At 25.6% G+C, this 19,347-nt stretch overlaps 1 protein-coding gene across 10 annotated transcripts in view; it reads right to left on the reverse strand.

Annotated features, from left to right (window-relative positions):
- LOC101241540 (probable voltage-dependent N-type calcium channel subunit alpha-1B) overlaps positions 1-19,347 on the reverse strand; it is a 93,168-nt gene that overhangs the window by 18,153 nt on the left and 55,668 nt on the right. For all 10 annotated transcript variants that reach the window (XR_010639590.1, XR_010639591.1, XR_010639589.1 and 7 more), the window contains 5 exons: positions 17,657-17,757; positions 15,362-15,557; positions 10,334-10,498; positions 4,969-5,076; positions 4,763-4,843 (listed from right to left, as the gene is read on the reverse strand). Coding sequence is in view for 6 of the 10 variants with exons in the window: in XM_065801172.1 (XP_065657244.1) it covers positions 4,763-4,843; positions 4,969-5,076; positions 10,334-10,498; positions 15,362-15,557; positions 17,657-17,757 (651 nt within the window). In the remaining 4 variants the exon portion in view is untranslated. The remainder of the gene's footprint in view (positions 1-4,762; positions 4,844-4,968; positions 5,077-10,333; positions 10,499-15,361; positions 15,558-17,656; positions 17,758-19,347) is intronic.

The following is a 19,347-nucleotide window of genomic DNA, read 5'->3' on the forward strand; positions in this document are numbered from 1 at the left end:
GTATGTGAATAATAACTTGGAAAAAAATAAATTGAAAAAAGTTTTTTTACCTATGCGGGATTGGACTTTTTGGGAAGATAAAATTGTTGATTTAGGCATAAACACAAGGAGGGAGGGGAGGGGAGGGAGGCATACTTTTCAAATCTTTAAAATCTAAAACTATACAAAGTTATTTTTATGTACTACTATATTTTATGAAATGTATATAATACTTTTTGTCGAAAAAAATCAAATCAAGGGCAATAAAGGTGTTAAAAAAAGTGTTAAATATAATACGACATAAAAATTTAAAATAGTTATCATACTTTCATTGTTATAATAACATCTTTTAAAGTTTAGACAAAATGGCTATATATCAAAGTATACTTTGTAATAATGATGTTGTAATTATACTTTGGGGTAAAGTTTAAACTAGTTTTAGCCTGTTAAGTGTTCATAATTATGGCTTTATGAGTTTATCGTGGTTAACTATAAACTATATAAAAAGGGTTCAATTTTTTATTTGCAGTCAATAGTAAAATTAATTTCTTATAAAGATAATAAATTAACTATGACTGCTTCAAACACAAGACTCTCCATAAAAACAAAGTTATCAACTTATTTAGGTAGAAGTAAGGATCTTCTTCCATCAGAAGTTCCAACTTTAAGAGATATCTTGAGAAAAAGTCTCCTAATCCAAGAAACTTTACTCCAAAAAGAAGATGTTAACAGGTAACAACTTTCCTCCAAGAAGATGTTAACAGGTTACAACTTTACTCCAAGAAGAAGATGTTATCAGGTAATATCTTAAGACACTCAACATTTATTATGAAATAAGATATACATCGAAAAAGCTTCTCACTTTTTCTTAAAATTACACATTTTTGCATGATATCAATTACTTTTGTTCTTAGGACTATATAAGTGAGAGACCTCTCTGGGCTGCTAGCCGACATTGTTCTTCAGCAGTGGATGAAAGCAAATGCTCTTTTTAAATCTCCAGTAGTTATTAAAAGGAAAACTTTGATGGAGAAAATTGGATCAGAGATATAGCACATGGGAAAGCTTCTAAGATACACGTGTCTTCTTGTGATTTAAAACTGGATCAATTATCAGATATCACATGTTGCAAGTGCAAAATTGTATTATGTAACGGTGATCAAGTACATCAAGTACATTGAGTGTACTTGCATCAAAGAGAAAAAAATTCCCAAGGTTGTACTTTCTTGGCTTATTGCTCAAAGGGAAAAAAAGAATCTATTTCAAAGTACCAGATGGGTTTAAATGATATTAAAGAGACTGCCAGACAGATTTTGTTAGAGGAAAAAAAAAGAAGTCTGGAAAAGAGAAGAAATTAGAAATGAAAAAAAAAAGATAGAAAATGACGATGCTGTTGAATGTTTCTTTGAGGATGTTTCAGATTTCAATGAGGAAAAGATTTTTGAAAATCCACTTCAAAACAATAATTGGTAAAAAAACTATATATTACTTAGTCATACTGCAGAAGTTTCAATAAGGTATGATATTTCACCAGCAGCAACATTAGCTGTGGTTACATCCTTTCTTTTAAACCTTATTGAAGCAAAGTATTTGACACCTGATATGTCCTATTTAGCAAATGATTCTATGAAAGTAAGAAGAGCAAGGGAAGCAAGTAAGAAAGAGAATAAAGATAAATGATAAAGGAAAGAGTAAGAATGTCTGAAGAAAGAATAACCGATGAAGAACCAGTTAAAGGTTTAGTTTTTGATGGAAGAAAAGACTCAACTTTAGTGTTGAAACAACTCTAACAAATAAATTTCATATAAGGACTATAAAGGAAGAACATATAACTGTGACCTGTGAGCCTGATGGAAGATACACTCATTACACTCCAGCTAAAGTTATACCACCAAGCAAACCAGCCAAAGAAGCAGCATTTGCTCTTTACAATTGGATGGTTCCAAGGGGAACCAATGAGTCCTTAGAAGTTATAAGAAGGGATTGTACAAACTCCATAATAGGTTCCGGAAAAAATGGAGGTTTGCTATCAAATCTGGAACAATTTGTTGGGAGGAAATTATTCTGGTCCATTTGTATGCTGCATTGTAATGAATTACAATTGAGGCATATAATTGTTGAACTGAGTGGCCCAACTAATTCAAAGGATGGTTTTACTGGCCCTATTGGTAAGGCTCTATCTAAAATTAATGACATAAAAAGACTTGAAACGTTTGAACCTATAGAACAGCTGGAACCTTTGATTGAAATTTCGGAAAAAGTTCTCATAACAATGTCAATAGATGTTGCTTTCTGTTAGGGCCAGTAAAACCATCCATAAGTTTGTCCACAGGCAAGATGGACAGACATCTTTCTAAAGCAAAGTGTGGAAATGATTAATTAACACAATTAAAGATATAAGGAAAACCTCGCAGTTTAAAGACACAGCTGTAAGGTCACAAAAAAAGGTTTTGCTCAATACAGAAGCTTTATCTATCAAAGAGCTAATAGATTGGGAGAAGAAAATAATATTGGAACCAATGTTTACATGCCAAATCTCTACATATGATCTTGACAAATATCTGGTTTCTCGTTTTGAAGCTCAGTACTTTCACCTTCACTGAAGCAATTTCTGTTTGTGGTTTTAAAAAGAGAGAGGGTTTTGTAAGAGCAAGAATGAATAATAGAAAAAATTTACCCAAGCTTAATTTAAAAACAGATTTTAGTAGCCTTTTTTTAACAAAATTGTAAACAAAAATATAATTAAAGATAAAACATTTCAAGTAACAAATTGACTTTTTTAAAAGTATATCATTCCCCATTAGATTGCGATCTAGATAAGACAATTGTAATATTTTTATTTGTTATTTGTGTTCATCTATTTAGAAAACTGTAAAGCTCAAACAAAAGCAACAAAAATGTTAAATTTGAATGTAGAAAATATCATTGATTTGCCCTGCTGAGATTTAAAAAAGAAAAATTTCACATTTCTATATATATATGGTAATATATATATAAAAAAAAATCTACACAGTTTCATGACCCGCTCTTGATATATGCCTAAAATCAACAATTTTACCTTTCCAAAAAGTGCAATCATGCATAAGTAAAAATTAATTAAAAAAATTTTTTTTTTCCCAAGATATTATTCACATGTAGTAACACCATAAAAATGCTCTTCCCAATTGAAAATCAAAAATTTTGAAAGTATGATGTACCCTAATGCCCATACAGTGCAAATAGCAGTGTGTGGTGTATTTTATGTGAAACCAATCAATATGCTTTAAATTGGCTCTTATCAAAGTCTCTAATTACAATATCTGATTCAGAGCTAGCATATCTTTTTAGTTAAATTTAGTTAGATTTAGTTAAAATTTTAACTTTAAAAAATGGAGCAGAAGGAATTGGTTGAATTATTTAAAAAATTTAAATAATTCAACCAATTCCTTCTGAACGAAATTTAAAAAAGCCTTGAAAACTTTTTAATTTAGAGATGCCGTTGTAATCAATTCTTTGGAGAAAAAAGTAATTTTCAATGTTTTTCAGTGTTCACAAAGATTGTTTGCAACAAATTTTAGGGCTTATCTCCTATTATTATATACTTATTATTATTATTATTATTATTATTATTATTATTATTATTATTATATACTTATACTCACTTGACTACATGCTAGTCTTATGCTACATGCTAGTCTTTTGTCTAACTCTTCTGGTTCATATGAGTTTTTTTTTTTTTTTTTTTGTTATTCACCTCCTCAAGGCCGAGAAGGCCACTACAGATGAGGAGGCTACTTAATAGTGGCTATAACCCTCTCTCAACTCTATAGCTCCGAAACACGAACCTTGATGAACAAGGCAAAGGAGAAACAAGTTGAGTGCAGTACTACCAGGGACATGGTGGAGATCAAACTCGGAACCTCTCGTTTATGAAGCAAGCGCTTTACCGCTACACCACTACTGCATATAAAGTTATCATAAATATAAATAAGAACATTGATGGTTCAGTTAAATGCTGAAGCATCAATGCCATTCATAACTTTTTTGCTTTCTTCAAAATGTTATAAAAAGAATAACAATAATAAATTATAAAAACAAAAAAAAATTTCTTTAACCAAAATAAAACCCCAATATTTATATTTTTAAAATAACAAATAACTTAACAGCAAAAGTTGTTTTTATTAAAATTTCTGGTTTATATGTAAATATTTTATCAAAATTTACTTTTTTTGATTTATAATAAAACTTTAATAAAAACAATTGCAAGTTATTCATTTTAATACACTATTTTATAACTATGCTTTTGTAGCTTGAAAATTAGAAAATAATCCTTTAACCAAAATCAGACGCTAATTTGGACTGTTATTCAAAATAATAAGACAAATAAAGTCTGTATTTGAATCCTAAATATTTTTCTGTTATGCCATATTCCTAATTTTGTATATATAAACATTCATTTTTTTAAAAGATTGTTGGTAGAATTAAGGGAGTTTCTGTTTTTTCTTTGAACAGAATTTTAAATGTGTGAGTTAAGCCTGGTAACAAGCCTGATTATAATTATTATCAAAAATGTCCAAATAAGTATTCTGAAATTTTATAAAAATATATAATTTTTCATTTATATTTCGTATAATAATAATATCATATAATAATAGCATATATAAAATTAATACTAAAATCATGTATATTACACAATAAAAATTTTTTTTATTAAAAAAATCAAAACTTTGTTAATCAAAAAACAAATTTAATAAACTGCAAAACTGTAATACTGTTATATAACTCTCAAGTAAAAATACATTACTGTTTGTGTCATCACAAAATCCAATAATCCCACAAATACAATAAATGAATCAAATAAATTCCAAAAATCCTTGAAATAATTCTGAAAAAAATTTTTAATTTAAAATTTGTTAGAATATCAATAATATTTTATAAAAACTATAAATAGTATAAAAAGTAACAATATTCAAAGATTTTAAATATAAAACAAGAAAATTAAATAGTTACACATCTTAGGGCAAATATTTTGATTGCAGCTTCTAAAACAAAAACAAAAATCAACACATTGTTTATCCAATTCATAATGTTTTCATACTCTTTTTTTTGTCCATCAAACTAAAAAAAAAAAAAATCATTCGAAAACTAATACAAAGGTGTTTATGCAATATATGATAGTTCCAACTTTTAAACATTCAATACATAAATTAACAATAAAAATATGGATAGCCTGTTCAACGCATAACAATATCCTAGGATATAATAAAAAAAAAATACCTGATTTTGTCAGTTCTAAATTATTTTAAAAGTCAAAAAAAATTTATGATTGAGGTCAACATAGACTTATAACTTTTAATACTAATCAATTTAATTTTGATACAAACTTATTTCAGTTTATTGCTGAAATAAGTTTGGATTCAAGTAATAGGTGGACAAATCTAAATAATTCTAAAATTAAAAATTGAAGCATCCAGACAACCTTAATCACTTGCCTTAAATCCCTGATTTATGTCTCCTCTCTGACCCTAGTTTGTGATCAGTCTCTACTTGTTTTCCTTTAAATGCTTACAACCATGCTTAAATGGTTATCTTCAACAATATCATTAATAAAATCTAACATCATCAACTAAAGTCTAACCTCTTAAATATGGATCTGATTTTATTACCTCTTCCAAGGATAAGGCAGAAGTATTTAGAAAGAAATTTTCCTCTAACTTATAACTTAATCTAATAATCGTGCTATTACTATCATCCAAAAAAAAACATCTCCTTAATATTATCTCTACTGCTTCTATTGTTAAAGTTTATTTTTTTACCTAAACTCTTTAATATCATCAAGACCACAAGCTTAGAGCTTAAAAGCTAGCGGTCTAGATAATATTCCTGTCTCAAAAGTTTTTTCCAGAAGTCTCTTCATTACTTTTTAAACTATTCAAAAAGTACTCAACTTAATTTTTGTTTTCCTATTTCCTAGAAAAAAGCATCTGTGCTTCGAATTTTTTTAAACTATGAAGATTGCTCAGGTCCCTCCTACAATTAGCCTTATTACGATTGTTTGCTTAGTCTTTGAATCCTTATTAATAATCTTAACAAACTTCTAATAACTCATCTTGACAACTTATTTTCTGACAACTGGACTTTTATCCTGAATTTCTTCGGACAACTTGTTAATCGTTATAACAGAAAGATTCTGTTGTGCATTAGTTGGAATTACTGAGGCAAGGGCTATTGATTTTATGGAAAAAAAAGTTGAGCGCAGTACTATCAAGGATTTAAGTTGGAGCTTCATAAGTTAGTGTTGTTACTTTATATTATTATTTTGCTATTACATAATGTACATAGTTTACAATACATAAATTGTTGATGTTGCTAGTTTATATTATTATGTTATACCATTGTTAGTTTATACGATACAGAAAAAAAAAAAAAAAAGTTGTTAGTTAAATACAAAAATACAAATCTTATTATATATTAAAACAAATTTTATTTTATACCATATAGAAAAATGAGTGTTATTAAATACCTTTTTTAAAAATCTTCAGTCAAAAATGTAAAAGTTAGGAAAACAAGCAGTTTCACTTCTTCACAGTAGAAAAAGAATAAACATTCATTAATAGTTAAATCAGGAACTCCTCAAATAATATTTCACCATTTTTGTTTTGATGATAAAATTTACTTTATCTAATATGTTGCTACTCTTGAACTAGTCAAACTAGATGTACATCACAAGACCTGCAAAAACTTGTTGTTTGTTTTTTTTTAAATCTTTTTTTATCTAAAAACTTCTGGAACTTTTATTTAAAAAATGGAGATAATTCTTATTTGTCTAAAACAATGGTGACAATCCTTGAACAAGAATCTGAGATTTTTTATTATTTGTCACAAAAATTTGAGCCAGAAAAAGCAAAATGCTGTGTTTTTACTTACTAAAAAACCTTGATACTGTGTTTTTATTCACTATTAAACCTTGATAATGTATTTTTACTTACTACTACACTTTATTTGTTATTTTATAACTTTTAGAAATAGTTTTACTGTTATGTTTTAAACTCAAGTAAAACTCAGTCCTACTTTTATATATATTTGGCATATCATCACTATATTTAAAACAATGAAAAAATATGCTTCAAAAGACTAGAAGAGTGTAGTAAAAAATAGTATTAGAATATAGAAACCTCCGCATCTAATAGAAATGATAAACTCAAACTATTAAGAAAAAATCAGGATACAGTCTTTAAGTTTAAGAGAAATTGAATAAAAAAAACAAAAAAACATAAATACTCAAAGTTTTACCATGAAACAACATTTTTTCTGGTCAACACTCGAAGCAATTATGCTATATATGTTGATGTATTGGATGAAAATAATAAAAATAACTCAAAAAATAAAACTAATAATTAGTAACAATATAAAATAAAAAAATGAGATATTAAAGATGAAATAAATAAAAATAATGTGAAAAAAAATCAGACAAAGTACCTAAATACGCATATATATATAATATATATACATAATATATATATATATATATAATATATTTATATATATATATATATATATATATATATATATATATATATATATATATATATATATATATATATATATATATATATATATATATATATACATATATATATATATATATAGGTACATACCAACATTTACATATATACACATATACATATATATACATATATGTATATACATTTATGTATTCGTAATGTATTAACATGTATTCATAATGTGTATAAACATACATACACACACTATATATATACATAAACTATATATATATATATATATATATATATATATATATATATATATATATATATATATATATATATATATATATATATATATATATATATATATATATATATATATATATACACATATATACATATATACATATAACCAGGCGATACTAGTAATATGTTTTTAACATCAAATAACTAAAAATTATAATAGTCTCAACTACTTATAAATATATTATCTATGTGCTGAATGTATTAAAATATTTTAATTGATGTTGTGTTAGAATAGGTGGGTGTTTTAATGGGAATATTTCTGCTAAAAAAGGGTCTTTTCTAATTATATGCTTCACAACAATGTTATTGATATCTCTCCCAATATCACAATAAGAAGTCACTATGGGTAGTATATCTACATCCATAACTGTTGGGGGTTTATTAATTAGTTTTTTTTGTCTAAATTAACTAAAAAAAAAAAAGCCCTAGTAAATCATAAATTAATACCTTTCACTGCATAACCTTTTAACCCAAAGATTCACGCTAAATTTAGTTCTTTAAAAAGATTTTACCATTCTGATATAATTCTACTCTAGCATAATGCTTTGCTAAGATGGTATAGGTGATCGGAGACATGTAGAATGCTTATTGTATCTGTTGGCCTCTTGTATAAAGTACTTTGGATACATCCATTTCTGTCTTTATAAAGTCCAAATGTCCAATATAGTCAAAATTAATTGAAGAATTAATTTTGATTCATTAAAAGTAAACTTAATAGTTGGGTGGATACCATTTATAAAATCATATACCTCTTTTAATACTTTCATAAGTCCATAGACCAACAACAAAAAACAATCATCAATGTAGCATTTATAAAAATTTACAGAACTTGGAAACTGGGTTCTAATTTTATCATCCAATCTGCCCATAAACAAGTTCTCAATGTGTTGATCAACTTGTAAAAACTATTGGTTAGTGGTTTTTAGGTGTTTATTGTGATTTTTTACAGAATGGACAAGTTAATTGATTTTTGTCACCTTTTTCAAAAAACATTTTTAAATTAAAATATTGTTTAATTCTCTCCACTGCTTTACTAAATAAATTAACATGGGTATAATTCACATAAACTCTAAATGAAACAACTCAGGATTTGATTTGAAACAAAACTAAATATTTGCTAAAAAAAGAAAAACTTAAATGTTTTTGAGTTTTCCTAAATTTTCTTTAACTTAAAGTAATATAAACAAGTATGTTATTTATATTATTTATTTATATTATTTATAGTGTATAAAAAGTATAATTTATCTATATTATCAATCAAACCAAAAAATTTAGTTAAAAAATATTTTTATCAATTTTTTTTAGGTGAAGTTGTCTAATTGGGTGGTAAGTTTTTTAGCTAGATAAAAGTTTGTTTATTGGGTATTGGGTTGTTTTCTCTTTAAGTGCTAAGTTATTTTAGTTAGGTATAACTAAAATAACTTAGCACTTGTTTAATTGGCAATGGGTTGCTTTTAGGTGACTAAAAAAAGAAGTTTTTTGACTTAAAAGTTTTTTATTTAGGTGATAAGTGTATAGGTGATAAGTGTTAGGCAATAAGTGGTATGTTTTTGATAAATATAAAAAAAAAATCATTTTGCAAAATTATTTCTTGATGTTAAATTCCTTGGTCTAATTTAATAATTTTTTTGTATGGAAACAAGGATAAAATTTTTGTTCATTATTTACATAGTTTATATATAAACAAAATACAGATATGATAAATTAATTATTAGTTTCTCATGAAATTATTATTAAAACCGTCATTTCATTCCTTCAAATTGTTCCTTCATTTCATTCCTTCAAACAATTCCTTCATTTCATTCCTTCAAACCGTTCCTTCATTTCATTCCTTCAAACCGTCCCTTCATTTCATTCCTTCAAACCATTCCTTCATTTCATTCCTTCATTTCATTCCTTCAAACCATTCCTTTATTTCTTTCCTTCAAACCGTTCCTTCATGGTTTAACTCTTAATCACTACAACTATATGTTTTTTTTTGTATTTTTCATTCATTTTTTTAGAATTATTGCATGGGTCCTGGTTTTCCCTTAAGAGTCTGAGTTTATCATTTCTATTGCATGCCTATATTCTATTTTTATTATTTTACTATACATTTTACTAAAGTGTATTTATTATATTTTGAACATCTGTTCGGTATACCTTTTGAATTTTTTTGTCTTTTTTCTCTTCCTAATATTTTCCTTATTTCACTTGGGCTTGACAGCTTGGTCTAGTCCTTTAATGCATTTTTTTGCTTTTTTTTTATTTTTATAAACGATAGATTGAATTTTACTAGTAGGTTTTAAAACCATATAAAACTCAGTCATATTACTGGTATATCTAATACTAGTAGATATACTTAGTATATTTAGTATATGATCATTATACATAATTTGCAATCATGTTAGTAGTCATACTAACTGCTCTGACTATTTTAAATATTCCAGTTATGCAAAATCTTTGATAAATTTTGCAAAAATTTTTTTTTAATGTTATCTACAGATAATCTGTTTTATGAAGTTCAAGGTGTAATTTTTTAAAAAGTATAATGTGTATTTTATGAAGTACAAGTGTGTTACCTCCATTAACATTGCAGCAGAGTTCAATGAAACCATTAATACAATAAATATCTCCCAGCAGCGTGACTCAATTAATGCCCAAACTTTGTATTTCAAACTTGTTACATCATTAGGCATAAAACGAGGTCGTGGTTTTGATTTAATTACAAAATCGATGCTGTTTATCTAAAGAGTAAATAACTTTTATATATCATTATTTTTTACTATATCATTACAATTTTATCATGACTTTACTATATCACTATTTGTCAATACTACTATTACTTTTTAAAAATATTTATTATTGTTGCAAAACCTCTCTAAAATAATATATATATATTTATATATATTTTTATGGTTAGACCTTTGAATTTACAATTTGTGGTAAACACATCTCTTAACAGCTCTTAACAACTCTTTGCCTTTAAAAATGACAAAATCAAGTAAACTTTGTGTAAAAACCATTCAATTTAATTCAAGAAACTAATTAAACTTTGCTTTTTAAAAAACCACAAAAATGCAACTTAATGGACTTTAATTTTTTTTTGCTGTTTACAAACATTGATTAACAAACAGGTAAAACATGCAAGGAGTGCTGCTACATCCACTGACAAATAGGTAGAACATGTGAGGAATGTTGCTACATGGATGGAGGGTTTTGGTTTGCTAGCCCAAACCAAAACCCTCCATCCATGTAGCAGCATTCCTCACATGTTCTACCTATTTGTCAGTTGATGTAGCAGCACTCCTCCATCCATGTGTGTATATATATATATATATATATATATATATATATATATATATATATATATATATATATATATATATATATACATATATATATATATATATATATATATATATATATATATATATATATATATATATATATATATATATATATATATATATATATATATATATATATATATATATGTATCATTTTAGTTAAATAAAAAACACTTTTTAGTTTAAAATACATGTTTCGAAAAGTTAATCATCAGTTTAAAATGACCAATATAAAATTTTTCAATATATAGGTTACAAAGTAATTAAAAATCCATTAAAAATTCCTATTCAAAAAAACTATTTATAATACATATAAACTATTTAAATTTCTGGGAATAATATCTTTTAATGAAAAAAACTGTTGAATTTTAGTAGAAGTAAATGCCAATTTTATGATAAATTTTTCTTTGCAAAACAGCTTATTAACTCTGATATTTTGTTTTGAGCGTTTAAAGATTGTTCACCAATATAGGGTAATTTAGGTTTTTTAAAAGGTTCAGAGTGTTTAAGATCCAAATATTTTTTTAAGGAATTATCCTTAATTTATTAGGATATTGATTCTTAAGTAAAGTTATTTTAGTTGACTGAATATTTTCATGAAATCCTGCCCAGGTGTTATTTATTTTAAATGTATGGTCAATGAGAATTTTAATTAGCCCCAATTTGTATTCAAATGATGTAAAACTTAAGTAATTAGTCAATATCCCAGTAAAAGTTTTTTTATGGTATATACTAGTTATCAGGTTATTTTAGTTTTCAATACAAACATCAAGAAAAGGTAATTTACCATTTTGTTCATGTTCACAAGTGAATTTAATATTTGGGTGTTGGGTGTAGAATTAAAATAATCAAGAAAATTTACACTGCCATTTTTAGATAGAAAAGATGCAAAAATGTCATCAATGAATTTATTTGTTTTCAAATTCACCCATAAATAGATTAGCTAACACAGGAGCCAAAGGCTCCTGTGTTAGCTAACCTATTTATTTTAAATGCTAACCTATTTATTTTAAACCTTTAAACGCTCAAAACAAAATATCAGAGTTAATAAGCTGTTTTGCAAAGAAAAATTTATCATAAAATTGGCATTTACTTCTACTAAAATTCAACAGTTTTTTTCATTAAAAGATATTATTCCCAGAAATTTAAAATCTAACATTGTTTATAAACTTAATTGTGCAAACTGTAATGCTTGTAACATAGGGCGAACTGTCCGACACATTTCTCAACATATTGATAACATTTTAAGGAAGATAAAAAATCACATATATTTCAACATGTTAAATCCAACATTGATTGTTTTAATAAAGCAACTGCAGAACGTTTTACCATTCTGGATTCTGCCAATAGGGAAACTGAATTAGAAATTAAAGAAAGTCTTTATATAAAATGGCAGAACCCTGAGTTAAACAAACAAGTTAGGCACAGAGGTATTGAATTGTTCTAATCTAACTTATATTAACATCCTGTCCTTTATTGCACAATACCTTTTGCGCAATGAATGCTAACTGTAAACTTGAGTGTATTTTTATTATTTCCTTTGTATTATATCTTTTATTTTAATTATGTATTATAAATAGTTTTTTTGAATAGGAATTTTTAATGGATTTTTAATTACTTTGTAACCTATATATTGAAAATTTTTATATTGGTCATTTTAAACTGATGATGAACTTTGTAAGTTCGAAACATGTATTTTAAACGAAAAAGTGTTGTTTATTTCACTAAAATATAATATCATTTGTACTCACCAGACCTTTCGGATATATATATATATATATATATATATATATATATATATATATATATATATATATATATATATATATATATATATATATATATATACACTTTTTTTTAAACAAAGAAAAAAAAAAAAGAATAATGAAAAAAAAAGATTTCTGCTCTTAATCCAAACCCCTAGTCAATGTAACAGCACTCCTAGCATGTTCGTCCTATTTCAATATTACATCAGACGGCTTATCAATGTAATCAAAATGCATATATATGCATATATATCATTGCTGAGCGATAACATAACTTTGTCCGCACCTCCATTTGTTTTGTGAAAAAATAAAGATATGGTAGCAAACTAAGAACTAGCAACTGAAAACACAATACCAGTTAACATTGGAGGTAAACTTTCTGGCTGAATTTGTTAGATGGTAAGAGGAAAAGGCAGCAGGAGCAAGAGAAATAAAGAGAAATATAAGAAAAAGCTACGTTTCAAGAGAAAGCAGACTAGTATACAGTCTAGTATACAATCAAAAAGATGCCCTGGATTCATTCTAATGATAAATAAACTTAGCATTTATGTACATAAATTAGATTAACTTGATTCATATTACATATTGCGCATAATTGCATATCCAAAACACATACAAATGTTAAAAATATTAATTATTTTACTGTAATTTAATCATTTATATCAGAAATAATAAACCAATATGAAGACAGACTCCTTTCAATTAATTCAACATACAACAACCCAAGTTTTCAGGTGTCTTTTAGGTAAAAGTTAACTTCAACTACATGGCTAAAAAGACAAAAGTGAATCGAATGGAAGTCTTGGCTTAGGTGGAATATACAGCATGCACTGATAACAGCTGGTCTTCCATCACAGCTCACGAACCAAATAAAAAGATTTAATGATAATAAAAAATGTGCATATTTATTCTTTATAAATATTTTTCTTTCCATGTTATCTTTTTTAAGACTTGAGCTTTTTTTTTTTGCCTTTTATCATTAGGTTTATAATAGTACTAGAGTATTATTACTTTTGTATTTTCTGTTTCTTTAACTATTTCTTACTAAGAAAAATAATAAAAAAGTTTAATTTGGGACACCAAACCCAAGGCCTTTTTAAAGAGTAGTGCTAAAGTTAAGATCTGGGACAACTAAAACCAAAAGACTGCGGACTGTGACAGCAAATTAAATTGATGCAACCCTAAAAAGAAAGTTGGTAATGTCGAGGTCAACAGGTGAAATTTCTACTATGGCGCTTTTAAATGCCTAACAACTGAGTTTTATTTTGTGGCATCTTAACGCCTAATTCATATTTTCATTTATTTGACAGTATTTCAATTAAAAATAACTCAACATTGAAAAAAAGCAAAAAAAGTTTTTTTTTGTTAAAAGTACAAATATTTAGAAATCTAGTTTAGTAATTTAAAGCTTAAAAAAGTAGAGTTGCCATTTCTAGATGAAAAAGGTGCAGGAAGTAGCAGTTGCATTTCCGAATATTTGCTAGTAACACCCAGCTCTGATGTATTTTTGTATGCTTATATAAACACACAAAATATGTATATTAATGTAATATAAGTCTATTGAATACATAAGATAATACATAAAAAAAAATAGAAAAAAAACTTTTTAATTAAAAAGTTAACAGAAATATTTTTTTGTTTGCAAATTCAAACTATAACGACCTTATACCTTATTATAATTTTCAAGTCTACAATTTTGTCCAAAGCTGGTATTTTTGCCTAAGTATATTTTACATATGCAATTGAAATTATTTTCTTTGATTAGAATTACCTAAAAGAGCACTTTCCATTATTTCAGCAAATAAAGTATTTTTTGCATGCACATTAATGCTTTGAAATATTTAATTTAAAATACATTAGTATAAAAAACATTTATTAAGTCAATTTACAAAATTAGTAACAAGCCAATAATGAACCATTTGAGAGCTGTTTTATAATCTAAATCACATAATGAAATCACTTGAATATAAAATTTATTTAGTTCTATTTACAGGCTAGTGGCCTTTACTTAAGGCTTGTAGCTTCTAAATGAACTAATTGAAAGTTTTTGATTCTTAAAATATAGTCAAACTTGTTTAACATTTTTATTTTACACATTATTAAATGTTACAATGAAACATGAAATATGTTAAATGTTACAATGAAACATGAAATATGTTAAATGTTACAATGAAACGACTACATAACATTTTTATTATTTGTTAAAATTATCCCTTCAAATTGGGATTTCACATTTCAGTGAAATGTAAAACCATTAAACTTTTGAAAGTCAAAAAAATCCTTATTTGTTCCGGGTTTCTAGTGCCTCAGAAGTCAAAAACTTATAGAGACATCTGGACTACATTGAAAAAAAAAATACAGGAAACTCAAAGTCAATAAATAAATTCAATAAATAAATAAAACTCAACTATCAAGAACTAAAAAAAAAAAAATTAAATTAAAAAAAATAAAATAAATTAAATCAATATAATTTTTTTTAAATAAATAACCATACAGAATTTCTATCTAATTCTCCTTCAATTTCACCAGATTTCTTTTTAAATGTGTAAACAATCATTCCAACAAATAGGCTTGTTAAAAAGAATGATGTAGTTATTAGAAATGCAATAAAATAAAGTGATAACCAAATTTTGTTATTTCTCAAGGGACCTTCATCCACACCTTTGCTGTCAACTCCACTTTGCATTAAACTAAAAAAAAATTAATTAGTTAAATACCTTTAAATGTTCAGCAAAGTAATTAAAAATTGTTATAACTATATTATAAATTATACCATAAACAGTTACAAAATAAATTGTCACAAAAATAAAAGAAAAAACAAAAAAATTACAATTAAAAACAACAAAAAAATAAAAAAAACGAAACAATAAAAAACAAAAAAACTACTAACAGTTTAAAAATAAATTTTTAAACTTGTCTTAAGTATGCAACAATATATGCAATGTACAAATAATTTTAGCAGAAAATTAAGTTAAAAGAAACTTTAAACTGCCAAAATATTGTTTTCAAATTTTCTTCTTGATATCAAAATTTATAAAAAGTTTATTTTAAACAATTTGCGGTATATTTTATAGCATAAATTATAGCTAAGTATAACTATGTTCTATGCTAAGTTCTCTAACTAGGTATAACTAAGTTCATAACTTATAACTAAGTATAACTAAGTTCTATGGTATATAGCTAAGTGACTCTAGTAAAAAATTGCTCAATAATTTTATGCTTGTAGTAATATTATTTGCATAACCTAAAGTATTTATTAAATTTTATATTTCTGCTACAAGAAAAGGTAAATTATACAGCTGTACACAAGTAAAGGCATTTTGAACAGCTGTACACAAGAGAAGGTAAGTTGTACAGCTGTACTTGAAGAATCTGCTAGAGAAGATAGTTTTTATAATATTTGAATAAATCAAACGATTTGTTTTAAAGTTGTCAGACTAAGACTTTAAAATATTTAAAGATCAAATCTGTGGCCATTGGTCAATTTAAGATAAGTGGAAATAAGACATTTTGCAGGAGAAGAGTTTGAAAATTTGATTTGTAAATCAGTTAATAATGAAAATCGGTTAATAATAAAAAAATAAATTATTTTTTTTTAAAGTTAATGGGACCTTTTTATAGATAGTTCGTTAGGCAAAATAGGACTTGCATATTTATCACACGTCAGCAAATTGGGAAATTAAAGGCTTTTTTTTTTTTGGTAGGTTTCATATAAGTTTCGTATGGGTTTCAGTTTTATTTTGTAAGAGTTTTTAGTATCATCCTCATCTATATTGCAAAAATGCTATAAGCGTAAATACCTATTTTTTACAAAAATTTTAAAACAGGTATTTACGCTTATAGCCTCTTTGCGATATAGATCTTTCATTTGGTCAATTTATGATTTAAAAAAATTTAAAATCATAAATTGACCAAATAAAAGATCTAAAGAAATATAACAAAACTGCATACTTATCTCAAAGTTAACAATTTTGCACTAATCATAAATTGACCAATCAATGACCAATGAATGGCCACAGAAATACTCTACTTATAATAATCTCTTTAGGTGATAATTTTATTTCTTATTTTAATAACTTTATCAGCTAAATATAATTGCCTAATGAGCTAATTTACCTACCCTTAATCACAAACTTTTTTTTATTACCCAGTTTGTTGAGTTTAGCTTAAAAGGATTTTAAAGATTATTTGCTTATATGGGTGTATAATATTTGCTGTTAGCTTCCTATTTGCTAATATATTTGCTATTAGCTTTCTATTTGCTATTAGCTTCCTATTTGCTAATATATTTGCTATTAGATTCCTACTTGCTGATATATTTGGTATTAGCTTTCTATTTGCTGATATATTTGGTATTATTGAGTTTTATTTTTTTTTATAGACATTCATTAAAAATTGTTCAAAAGTTCATAAAAATAATGAGTGTATTATTTAACAAATTAAGGTAAAAATACAAAATTATAATAAATTTTATATATTAAATTTTTATATATTTAGTTTTAGATTTCCAAACTTAGTGCAAAGCATTTTGTCAAACAGATTTGTTACTTATCAACAGTTACTGTGTAACTAGGTAAATTTTTGTGTTAAAAAAATAATTACCAGATCATGTTGTCAATATAGCTGATAATATAAATAATTGTGTTAATAAGATAATAAAAATTTATTGCATTGATGGCATAACTATGAATTACTGTTAAAAAAAGATTTTGTTGCTAAGCACATTTCTTTGTTGCTAAGCACATTTATAAATTTTGGGTATGGTATCTTTAATTTAAAAAAAACTTACGCAGACCATCTCTCTCCACTTGATGATGATATCAATGATAACAATGCAAATCCAAAGTGGTTAAAATTAAAGTTATTTTTCTTCCACACTCTCTCTTTTTTCTAAAAAAAAGTTTTTTTCCATATAAATGGATCATTTAGTGTTATGAAATTGTTTTGAAAGAAATGTATTTTTTTTATCAAACTTAACTTGAAACATTAGTACAAAAACCAAAACCCAACTTGTTCAAACTTAAAAAAATAACTATAATAAATAAATCAAAACTTAGATCTGACTTAAAATTTATAAAATAATAACTTAAAAGTTAAATATTCAAAACTAAATAAATTAAGGGAAACATGAAGTAAAATCAAAAGTGTTAAGGTAAAACTGAAATAACTTGAACTTAAAGTAATTTATAGTATAAAATCAATTTTAGGTAGCGTAACTTAAAATTGAGTCATGATTCTTTTATTTATTACTTGTATACTTGTTTTTAGGGAAACCGTTCCCTTAAAAAAAAAAATTGAAGACATAAGTGGATGAAAGCATAATGTTACACAAATATGGAACTGAGATATCTAGAGGTATGTTACTCGAATATGAAACTGAGATATCTGGAGGTATGTTACTCAAATATGGAACTGAGATATCTGTAGTTATGTTACTCAAATGTGGATGGTTTAGTGCCAAACCAGCCTATACAACAAAGTTGAAAAAAATTAGTTTATATTAAAAAATGATTTATGTAGTGTTTGTTTGCAAACACTAAAATACTATAATTAAAATTTTTAAGTGCACTGAACTGCAATTACTTTTAATTTTTTCGGTTTAGTGGCTTTTGTTAAAGACTTTTAAACTTTGCATAAAATTATCTCATTTCAACATATTTGGCTGATTTGACGCTAAGTCATCCATATGCAACTGAGATATTTGGAGTTATATTACTCAATATGGAAACAAGATATCTCAAGTTATGTTACTTAAATAAGAATTAAGATATCTGGAGTTTAAGTTTAGAACACATTTTGTTTTCTAGACTTTTCTAAACCAAAATTATTTATGGAGCAAAATAGTAATCAAAATTGCATTATTAATGGATGAATGTATTAAACTCCCCTATAAAATGTTGTTTTAGTATACTTTTATGTGGTGTTATCAATTTCATGTGAAAGTGCATTACTTAAAATTTTTATCTGCATAAAAAAGTGGAAAGTTGTATATTTGCAACATAATGCCTTCATCACATTTGTTTTCAAATATAAAATCTGTTTATATTTGCAACATAACTCCTTTATTCACTTATGTCTTATTCTGTTTATGTTTTAATCCACTTACGTCTTTATCTACGTATCTCTTCAACCTTTTACGTCTTCATCCACTTATGTCTTCTTATATAAAATCCGTTTAAAACACTATAGTTGAAATTTTTTGTGTAAAAAAGTTTAGTCAGCCTAACACCCCTAACACACCTCACTCATCAGTGTTATACCTCATTCACTAAATCAAAGCGTTACACCTCATTAAATCTAAGCATTACACCTCATTCATTAAATCACAACCTAACAATTTGTTACTAAAGCAATGTTAGTTTTTGTTAAAAACATGATATTAAAAATATAGTTAAACATTCCGAAAATATAACTACCTTTAAAAACAATTAAAAAAAAAACTTTATAATAATTAAAAAAAGAATTTATCCCCAAAAACAC

This window comes from Hydra vulgaris, chromosome 07 (genome assembly GCF_038396675.1).
Source record: "Hydra vulgaris chromosome 07, alternate assembly HydraT2T_AEP".
Taxonomy (NCBI): Eukaryota; Metazoa; Cnidaria; class Hydrozoa; order Anthoathecata; family Hydridae; genus Hydra; species Hydra vulgaris.